The sequence below is a fragment of the Mustela erminea genome, chromosome 3 (genome assembly GCF_009829155.1).
Source record: "Mustela erminea isolate mMusErm1 chromosome 3, mMusErm1.Pri, whole genome shotgun sequence".
NCBI classification, from domain to species: Eukaryota; Metazoa; Chordata; class Mammalia; order Carnivora; family Mustelidae; genus Mustela; species Mustela erminea.
Window position 1 is genome coordinate 62,161,256 of NC_045616.1, and position 11,503 is coordinate 62,172,758.

Below are 11,503 nucleotides of genomic sequence, written 5' to 3' on the forward strand. Positions count from 1 at the left end.
CACACACACACACACACACACACATTCATTCCTGGGAACTGAGAAGGTTTACAGGGACTGTACATCTGCTACACTTGCACCAATCTTTTTGACCATGCATTATTCCCAATTAAGGAGAAGTTAGCACAGCTTCTCCAAGGTCACAAAGCTTGTATAGGGCAGAGTGAGAATGCAAGCCTGGGCTGGTGAGTATCTTCCCATAACCCCAGGTAGTCTTTTTGTAGCCACAAAAATTACATGAAATGAGATGCACTGGGGCCTTGCACAGTGGATCCTCTCAAGCTCTGTGATGTGAGTGGTTTGATACGACTAGGAACAGGCAAGCAGGCACGAAGGCCTTCACCCGCAGGTGCTCAGCAAGCCCTCCTCCACAAAGAACATTTTCAGAATAAGGACATAACTTAACCAACTTAGCTGAAACTCTTCAATTCGAATTGGCTCCTTCTGGTCAAAAATGGGCAATGTGGACAGCCAAATTGTATAATCACTGCGGTGAGTTAACACACATCAAATAAATGTGTGATCCAGAGTGATTCATAACGAGTCTAAGCCAGCAAACAAAGAAACAAACAAACAAAAAAATCTTACCACCTTAGGAGAACGCTAGAGAATCAACTCATTATTTTGAAAACGAAATAAGAGGGAAAACTGACGTATTCAACCTGCTTTCCCTACATAAATTGTATCCCAGGGAAACCAACTAGTTGGTGAGGAGAAGTTTTCCTTCTTAGAGACAGGCAGCTAGTAAGAAGAAATGGTACAATGAGAATATCACCATTTTATTCCCCCCTAATGATCAATGAATGTACGCAATGATCATTACTACTGGTTAGCATCACAGCAAAAAAAAAAACACAAAAAAACAAAAAACAAACACATCCATGTTTTTCCTGTGGTGAAAACACAGTATCACTGAAAAAGTATTCTTGCCCTACACACCCCCCCAAAGATTGAGCATAATTTGATCAAACCTGTCAATCTACCTGCAAGTTTCTAACAAACTCAGAAGGCACAAAAACACATCAGGTCCACTCCAGCAAAGCAAAAAGTAAAATGCAGAAGGACTATCCACAGGACAAACAACCGAGGGCCCTCAACAAATTAAGTGCAAGTATAAAGATAGAGCCATGGGGAACCTGTGGATTCAGTGAGACTTAAGAGATCTATCAATCACTTGTAATGAGTGAATTTTATTTGGATACTTACAAACTGTAAAAACTAACAACGCAATTAGAAAACTGGAGTCAGGGGTGCCTGGGTGGCTCAGTGGGTTAAAGCCTCTGCCTTCGGCTCAGGTCATGATCCCGGCATCCTGGGATCGAGCCCCACATCAGGCTCCCTGCTTGGCGGGGAGCCTGCTCCCACCCCCACTCCCCACCCCCGCCTGCCTTCTGCCTACCTGTGATCTCTGTCTGTCAAATAAATAAATAAAATCTTTAATTAAAAACAAAAACAAAAACAACTCGAGTCATACTCAGTAGTTGCTATATAGACTGTTTCTGTCCCTGCCAAATTTAGGTTTTGAAATCCAAACCCAGTGTAATGGTATCGGGAGGGGCTGCACAAGCCTGGGGGGTGGAGCCCTCGTGGACGCAAAGGGAATTAGTGCCTTTACAGAAGAGCTCCCAGCCAGTGCCCACCCCACTCTGCCGCTTAGGACTAAGGACGCGCTAAGAAGATGTCTACTGATGAACCAGGAAGCAGCTCCTCAGCAGACACGGAATCTGCTGGTGCCATGATCTTGGGACTTCAGAGCCTCCAGAACGGTGAGAAGTAAACTTCTGCTGTCCAGAACCGCCCCGTCGATGGCCTATTTTTGTTGTTGTTATGGCAGCCTGAACTAAGTAAGACAGCTGTCATTCAATTTTTTGGTGTGTAATGGTTTTGCGTTTATTGACTTGCTTCTAAGGATTCTTAGGAGTTAAAAGATGCAAAGTATTTGTGGGTAAAACAGAAAACAAGGCCCTAAAAGAAACAAAATAGACCCCTTTAGTGCCTCTGGAGATGAACTAGCCCAGATGAAAAGAGGACAGTGTCACAGCACAGCTCTGAGTCCCTAGGGGTGAGATCCTGGTCCCTGCACCCTGGCTCCCTCCCTCACCTCCTCAGAACACCAACCGTGAGGCAGGAGCACCACTCCCTGAGGGGAACACCACAGGTTCTCCCTCATCTGCTTCATTGTCCTCTAATTAAACCCGCTTCTCCCAAAGGACACGTGCACAAAAGAAACACTAGCTCTAATTCAATTTTACATTTCTCTCACAACATTGTAAATATATTCCAGCTACATAATGGTCTGAATACTTTTTTGGGCTAACCTAGAAACCTAAATGCCATGTATAACATTGCTTCTATATGAAAATCCATTCCTGATACCAACTAGGTGGCTTACAAAGTATTTTTGTCACATAATCTGCATATAAAAGCTAGGGTTGTCCTTTTTTTCTTTCTTTCTTTCTTTTTTTTTTTTTTTCCTTAAATTCGAAGTTCTCACCTTTGACATACAGAAGAGGTTCTGGCCTTTTGCCCCATCTCCCTTCGTCTTCCAGAAAAGCGGAACAAAGGTGAGGGGAGAACCTGCCTGCAGCTCTCCGCCTTGTCATACCCTCAGGGAGGTCAGAAGAATGGACCACACCCGCTTCCCTTCACCAGCTCCTCCCAAAGGGATATGAAGGCTCCCTCTTCCCTCAGCCAGTCCTGAAGCCTTGCTGTAATCTCCTGGCCCTAAGGGGCCAGATCATCGCAGAGAGAGGTGGAGGCTCTGGAAAGCTCAGCCAGGGAAAACACCTGTGATTCAGCAAACGGACAGAGAAGCTGACTACAGGGACAGAAGGGCCTATGAGTGTGTGAGGCCCGGGGTTGGGGGGGAGGGGGCACGAATGTGGCAGGAGTCCCAAAACTGGCTTTGCAAACTGAACCTTATAGATTTGGGAGGAACAGGCAGGAAGCTTCATGCAAAGCCATCTCTCTCTCAGCCTCCTGTCCCAGCACCCCTTCCCAGAGCACGTACATGGGGGAACTCCCTGGAAGGCAGTACTAACCAGTGCTGGGCCGCCACTGACCACGCCGGCCCTTTGCTCCATTCTACCTTTGCTTGGCCATCATTGTTTTGGGAATCACTCTCTCGAGGGAACTCTGGAAAGGAGATATTGTAGCCCAAGTTTATGTTCGACTGTGGGGAAAAGAAAACCTTTCCGTTCCAGCTATGGCTCCGATCAAAACACTCCTGAGGCTGCTGAAAATATCAACAGATGGAGCAGCTTCTCTTTCCTCACAACCAGTTTCTAGGCCAAGACTGTCCATCAGTTTCAGAAGCTGGAAATGAGTCGTCTCTCGAATGGCCCCCAGACTACGTGGTGAGTGCGGGTTGGGCCATTGGGTGATTACCGGCCTCCATAAACTAGTCCTTTCCTCTCCCTTTGGCCGTTGCTCTTGCTTGAGGCTCCCTCAGCAGGAGCCCTTGAGTGGACAAAAGCCCCAACTAGTCTGAACTCATCACCCTCCAGTCTAGAGCTTTCATGTTATTTGTAGCCTAGACGTCAGAAAACAGCACTTTTCTTTTTATCCATGTTACCCTGTATGACAGGTTGCTAAAAAAAAAAACTCTCACGTGCCTTCCTGTAGAAATTTCCAACACTCAGGGTCTTCTCTGTTTTGTGACTCACACAGGCAATGTCATCCCTGTAGCTAATCCTTATACCTTCATCTGAGAGAAAACAGGCCTTACATTTACAGTATTTCGGTTTTTTCCAACAGTATACTACATCTGACACCACTGAAATACAGCAGTATAAAAACCAACAGTGCTCATGCAAAATGGCTTTAAGCCCAGTTGGAGATGAGCTTTAGGTTATAGATTTATGCCAAAGAATCCCACACAGAACCACCTTAAGATAACACCAAGGCCCTGATCTTTAAAGGCCAAAGCTTTGCGCAGGTGCAACGCGCATGCAACATTCCTCAAACCCCAGCTTCCACCTTCAACTGGCAAGATTCTACCATGTCATCGCCTTTGGGGATTCAGCGGATGCAGACCAAACCCATGTCTGTGGCAGCAGTTTCCAAAGCTTCCAGATATCACATCTATATTTAAACCCAGTTAGTCACCTACATTGGCCAAATCAATCTACTTGTAAGTGGAATACATTTTCCAATAAAAGACAAATATGTGTCTCAAAAATGTCAAAATCTAAAGAGCCAAAATTTCATTTTAATTACCAAACCAGAAATCATAGCAACGGCAGGATTATTAGGAGCTAATACTCGTACAATGCTTACAAAGTGCCAAGCACTGTGTTTAGTTAAAAACAATGACAAGGGCACCTGGGTGGCTCAGTGGGTTAAGCTGCTGCCTTCGGCTCAGGTCGTGATCTCAGGGTCCTGGGGTCGAGTCCCGCATCGGGCTCTCTGCTCAGCAGGGAGCCTGCTTCCTCCTCTCTCTCTCTCTGCCTGCCTCTATGCCTACTTGTGATCTCTCTCTGTCAAATAAATAAATACAATCTTAAAAAAAAAATGACAACTGTTCTGCCAAAGCTTCTCCAGTTCTGTGCATTTTGCATTCTCCACTCATCTCAAAACAACACACCAGTTCAATCTAATAGAAGGGGTGACAATGAATGCCTTAGAGAAACCTCAACCACAAGGCCCCCTGGCTGTCCCCCGCCCACCACCAGTCTATTACCACTCCGCTCTAAGTAACGCGCCCCAGTTCCAGCAGCACCCACTCTTGGGTCCTCAGGCTGCTGTGAGAGGCCCTATAGCTCAGTACCAGATTTGGAGTTGGATTCGGACAATCTTATATTCAAATGTCAGCCCTCACCTTGAGCAATTCAGCCCGACTTTGGTGTCTCCTCTTCCTCATATGCAAAATTTGTAATTTTGTAGCTCAAAGTGTATTTAGGTAGATTGGGTGAAACAGTGTATATGAAGGGGTCCCCAGAGAGCAAGGACTTGACTAATACGTGATATTATTATATCCGTTCTACATACCTTGTTGCAAAATGTACAAACCATACAGGAAAATGTGAATCACCTCAGAAATAAGGGGCAACCATGAAATATTCTTTCACCGATGGATTATCCAAAAGTAACAGAATCTCTTGATTTTTATTATAGCCATCACAAGCTTCTCAACTACTTTTCTGTGAACTGTCCCTAAGGGGGCAGAAAAGAAGAGATGAAAGAAGATCATGATAATGAGTAAGGCATCGTAATCCTAAGCAAATGCTGGCTTTTACCCACCACTGGGAAAAGAGAGAAAATAGAGATGAGGCTATCAAAAGCCAAATCTAAAGCAACCTGTATTGCAACTTGTTAAAAAGTGGTATTTTCTATCAAAACATAATAATTGCCCAGACTTCCACTGTGTTAAAGGTAACCCCTTTTTCTAAAAATGAGCTCCTGGGCACATTAAACTTTTCTAAGTCTGCCTGAAATATACATATTCTTTACTGAACATATCAGCTTGTAAACACAGAGTAAAACTCATTGGTCAACTTTCTGAGGCTGTGGAGAAAGGGTACAGAGAGGAGGAAAGTATCAACTGAGCAAAAATGTAAATTAGCTAAACTGCATTCCCACTGAGGGAGCTTTGAACTTGAGAAAGAATACTTTCTCCCCCCATTGCCTCCTCCTAGGCTTGGAGATCACAGGGAGAGGGAGTGGTGGGTGAGGGGCAGTGGAAATGATAGAAACATGTCGTATAGACCAAAAGCATGTGTCTTCCAAAATTCCACTGCAGCCCCAATCCTGATGGTATTTGGAGGTGGGACTTTTGGGAGATAATTTTTTTTTTAAAGATTTTTATTTATTTATTTGAGACAGAGAGAGAGAGAGCAAGGTGTGGGGAGGGGCAGAGAGAGAAGGAGAAGCAGACTCCCCCAAGCACAGAGCCTGATGTGGGGCTCAATCCCAGGACCCCGAGATCATGACCTGAGCCGGAGGCAGATGTTTAACTGACTGAGCCACCCAGGTGCTCCTTGAGGTTACTAGATTTAAATGAGGTCATGAGGATGGGGTTCTCATTGATGGGTTAGTGTCCTATGAGAGGAGGAAGAAACATCAGAGCTTGCTTTGCTCTCTGTCATGTGAAGACAAAACAAGAAGGTGGCCATCTGCAAGCCAGGAAGAAAGCTCTCATAAGGCACAGAATCTGCCAGCACCTTGATCTTGACTTCCCAGCCTCCACACAGTGTGAAATAAAAGTCCATTGTGTACGCCCAGCTGTTGATGGTACTTTGGTACAGCAGCCCAAGCTGACTAAGAAAATGCCTGAGCAGAGTCAGGGAGGAGGGTGAAATGAAGAGGAGGGTATGTTTTCAGCAATAACTTAAAAGTCTCCAAATAAAGCAATTGGACTCATTTTAATGTTATTAGTCATTAAATAGGAAACACAAATAATACATTAAGTGGTCATTTAAAAATGTCATTATTTCAGAAAACCAAAATCGCCCAACGCAATTTCAGCTTACCAAGGTACCTCCAATGACATCCAACATCTTTTGACACTCATTTCAGGGAGCCCTCTGGAGAAGGGTTAGGATAACTCTCTATCCCACTCTGGAAAGCCGCAATCGATGGGCTCCTTTGCTCTCTGTTTTCCAGGTGTGTTTGGACAAAAATGGTACTGGCTGGAGATCAATGGAGGGGAAAACAATAGCAAGGAGGCATTCACTCCTTGGCTCTCCATGCCAGGTCCAGGCCTCCAATGGCTGCAGTCCTTCTGGGGGCTTCCCTGATCAAGAGGTTTGGTTTCTCAAATTCCCATAACCATTCCCTAATGTTACCTCTTCAAGGTGGTGACAGTACCCTCCTCTTCTAGTCTTAGGGGGCTTCCACATCATTTCTTGACTTCTTTTCATCTGGCCTGCACATCTGAAATAGTCTCTTCAGTAGATTAATTTCAGTTCAATCCTTATGCATACGCAATCTGTTTCCTACCCAGATAATTGGACCAGGTGCGAGGAAGACCTGAAGAGTCAGTCTTGTCTTACCTGGGTGCCAGGTTTAATTACAGCCCAGACTCTGACTGGTCACTGGCATCCCCTGTGGGAACTGAGCTCTTTACACTCAGCAGAGAACCTCACACAGAAAACAAGTAAACGCCTCCTATTCCCCAGTCAGAGGTCTCAACCTAAACTTGACAGCGGTCACTCTTGTTGAGCTCCTGAATTTCAGATCTGACTTGCCCACCTACCCCTGAAATGCTCACCTGCTCCTCCAGACTCTGGACTCTGTCCTCCCATCCGGTTCCATAGGGCTCACTCCCTCCTTGCTATTCTGATTCTTGGCCTTAATCCCTCACCAGCCTGGTACTATAGGCTCTGTTCTGCCCTCACCAGCATGTCCTATCCCGCTTTAGCCTTAGTCCTGCCTGGTGATCACCAAGGATGATCTTTTCTTTTCTTTCTTGAAGACTTTATTCATTTATTTGACAGAGAGATAGAAGAACAGAAGCAGACAGAGCTGGGCAGAGGGAGAGGGAGAAGCAGGCTCCCTGCTGAGCAGGGAGCCTGACATGGGACTTGATCACAGGACCCTGGGTTCATGACCGGAACTGAAGGCAGATGCTTAACCGATTGAGTCACCCAGGTACCACGTAGGGGAAATCTCCATAGAGAAGTATCACCTCTGAAAGTCAGGATCTTACACTACATTATCCTTTGTGGTTTGGGGACTTAACTAGCAAAATCAAAAATGAGAATTTCCTGGTACTTCTTAAAAATTAATTTCACTACTGAGGAAAGCAATGAAAATTAGAAAGATTTGCTCACTGACTATAATTAATACATTGTAAGAAAGGAGAGGGACTGAACTGTGATGAAATGAGCTACGGCAGAAAATAAATCCGAGTTTTACTAAATCAACTTGGAATACTCACTTGGGCTTACTAAACTTTATGCTCCATTTTAAAATGAAAAATATGCCTGGATGGCTCAGTGGGTTAAGCCTCTGCCTTCGGCTTGGGTTGTGATCTCAGGGTCCTGGGATCTAGCCCCGCACTGGGGTCTCTATTCAGTGGGAAGCCTGCTTCCCCACTCTCTCTACCTGCCTCTCTACCTGCTTGTGATCTCTCTCCCTCTCTGTCAAATAAATAAAATGAAAAATATGGTGAAAATGACCAGCAAGACTCCAAAAGCTAAGAACTAAATATGAGCCAATATTATGTCACATTGACCCATTTTTCAGCTCCTCCTGGCCTTGCATGATGCAGGACAGGGCCCCAGCAGGGCAGAGGTATGGGAGAGGCTGCGATGGCAAAGCAAGCTATTGGGACTTACAAACCCAGTGGATCCTGAGGGGAAGTCCAACCTCAAAAAACCAGAGTGGGTCGGCTACCTGGTGCACACTCTCCACACTTGGACACTTTCCAGCTAATGTTGGAGGCTCGGAGTTTGACTTCATGAATGAGAGAGTGGGCTGCCCCTACAGGAGTAAAGGACGACAGAGGCAGGGCTACGACTAGTACCCCCAAATACATTCAATACTACCCCCTCGGCTAGAGGTAGCCCCAACCTAATTCATTTGGCCAACAGTCAATTCAATTATTTCAAAAGCAACACTAGCATATCCGAGAAGCTTGTTAAAAATCCAAAACTCGGAACCAACCCAAGGCCGACTAAATCAGAAACTCTGAGGGTGGGCTAAGCAATCCACATCTAAGAAGACTTTCAGGTGGGGCACCTGGGTGGCTCAGTGGGTTAAAGCCGCTGCCTTCGGCTTAGGTCATGACTCCCAGAGTTCTGGAATCGAGCCCCATATCAGGTTCTTTGCTCGGCAGGGAGCCTGCTTCCTTCTGTCTCTCTGCCTACTTGTGATCTCTGTCTGTCAAATAAATAAATAAAATCTTTAAAAAAAAAAAAAGAAGAAGAAGAAGACGACTTTCAGGTGATTCTGATGTGCACTAGAAAGCACCGACGTAGAGAACAGATAAAAATGACTTTTTTCACAACAGTTCTACCCCTCCCCCAAATAATTACCAAAATTATTATTATTTATTACTATTAATTATTTACCAGAAGGTCGGAAAAATATTTCTTTTCCTTTTATATACAATCAATTTGGGACTATCCTCACTGATTCAGAAAGCCATGGAATGGATAACAAAGTCATTAATCACTGACTTAGGCACAACCTCTTATGAAAGATTCACCATCCTCACTCATTAGGCTTTACTTACCAAACTTCAGGGATATTCACTGAATCCCTGGCATCTACAACAGAGTCTGGCACAAATACTGGCCGAGTGAATAAAAGGGCACAATGAATGGAGTTCCCGAGAAAGAGGGAGCTGGTGATGCTGCCTATCAACACAGAATAATTTGGAAACTAACAATGGCCTGTGCCTGATCCACAAAACAGCTAATGCGTGTGCGCGCGTGCACACACACACACACACACACACACACACCCCGCCAGAGATGGCTGCAAGTCTACTGTACTGTCAAAACTCTTCTCTACAACTGGCTGCCTAGTCCCGGCTGCCTCCCAGCTGCAACAGCTGGTATGAGAAAAGACTTGTAAGAACCAACCCCCGCCTCCCCGCGCCCTGATCTTCCCAGAGAGAGGTTCAACCATCTCCTGAGGATTTCTGAACAAGAATTATACAACTGGCACAGTATGAGGAGTGAGCATTCTGCAGGAGTCTCCTGTTGGAGTACTATTTTTAAAAAGGCAAACAAGAGGGAGACAAATTGCAAGGAAGTTGCATTTTTACAGCAATTGGGAGAAAAAGCTCACTTCTTACCAGAAATGGAAACCCATATGATATCACTGTACTGCATATGAATTATTAATGTTTATCATTTTTTTTACAAATTAGGTATTCAGGAAGGTTCCTGTTGACGTCACGTTTGACATCATAATGCTTCATCACTCTAAAAGCTTAATGAGATTAATTATTGCTAGAAAAAAGGAGAGAGAGATCAAGCACACATTTTTGTACTCTGGGGAATACCAGAGACCAAGTAGATAATGAGAATATGGTCTATAATTGATGTACAAAGAGGAAATTAAAAAAGAAAAACCATTATGACCCACTACCACTGTAAACAGGACCAAATAGCAAGGACTTCATTTTTTTCCCCTGAGCATTTTGGAAAAGGGCAGGGCAGAGGAGGGGTGAGCAGTCCGGACATGGGTGACTAGCACCTATCTCAAACTGTTAAGGCAGAAGAGTTCTTATTCTAAAAAGAAATGAAAACAAAGTTTTTATAAAATTATCTCATCCACAAAAAGTATGGAACATGTGAAGATAGAAAAAGATAATATAACCCTGAGTCACAAGTCCCAAAAGGATACTATTAAATATATTAAAGCAATTCTGTGATAATAATTCTGTATGACTTGTCTAAATAATAACTCTGGTCTCAAATGTAATTTCAAATATATAGTTTCTGAGATCTACACAGACAAATTAGTGTTGAATCACTGAACCGGGAGTTTCATTCCCAACATTCTTAGTACAAGGTTGGAATGAATTAAGCTCTTATTTGGAAATCCTGTTGATAAAGCAATGTGAGTTGAATTCCTATTCAGGTCAAACCTTTAATGCTTCAGCCAAGTAGCAATGATATTTCTACAAGTTTATACCAGATGCTAATAATTGGGACTCATTTTCCCTCCAGTTTTTTCTCCATTTGCTAAATAACCTCTTGAGGGAAGTATTGAAACATGGAGAATGAATTCATTCATTATTCCTTCTTTCAATAAACAAACACGGAATAGCCAGAGTCACCAGGTATTAAATTGGGATTCTTGGTACTATGAAAGGGAGAAATGTACAATTTCCCTCACACACCTCTGAAAAAAAATATTACCACAGAGTTCATAAGTTGTCACCATTCTGAACTACTTCAATATCTTCACGTTGCCTTTTCAACAAGAAGGCAAAGACTATTTTTTAAAATAACATCCCTATTTAATTATCCCACCAAATATATCATTTTAACCCCATGAAATTGCTCCTGATGCTTTTTAAAATTTTTTTTACTATTTTTGTGTGTGTGTGAACCAGTGTGGGAGAGAAAAGCTTGAGAAAAGAAAGATAGTGTTTAACACATGCCTCTGTAACAAATGTTCAATTGGTAAGTTGTACTGGCAGGAATCCAGGGCTCCAGCCTTTGGATATTTTATCATCACATGGTTAAGATTCAAAAACTAGAAGAGAAAGTTTATACCTGGTACATGGTAGGTGCTCAGTAAATGGTTTTTTTGTGTTATCATGATTATATTAGTATATTACATGACTGTTGCCAGAGAAATACTACCACTATAAATAAACTCAGGTAAGCTTCATGTTACAAAATCGGATCCTGTTATACTAAGTTCACTAAAAGGAGCTTTTGGTCTTCCAGACTCAAACCAACTCATGCCATCCTTCTCTTCACCTTTCCACTGAAAGCTGATCTGATCCAGTAAAAGCCAGGTGCCTATTCACCCTAGGCCAACTGTTGAATAACTTTTCAAGTACTAAACATAAAATTTTCTCTGCCAAATAATTAAT

General features: G+C 43.5%; 1 protein-coding gene across 11 annotated transcripts in view; it reads right to left on the bottom strand.

The window, feature by feature from the left end:
* The window catches only part of PDE8B (phosphodiesterase 8B), a 264,788-nt gene that overhangs the window by 222,305 nt on the left and 30,980 nt on the right, over positions 1–11,503 (bottom strand). The window contains exon 1 of one of the 11 annotated variants that reach the window (XM_032335905.1): positions 4,990–5,774. The exons of the other annotated variants lie outside the window; for them this stretch is intronic. Within the exon in view, the coding sequence (XP_032191796.1) occupies positions 4,990–5,013 (24 nt within the window). The 5' untranslated portion in view covers positions 5,014–5,774. Of the gene's footprint in view, positions 1–4,989; positions 5,775–11,503 lie in introns of those variants that run through there. 11 annotated transcript variants of the gene reach the window in all.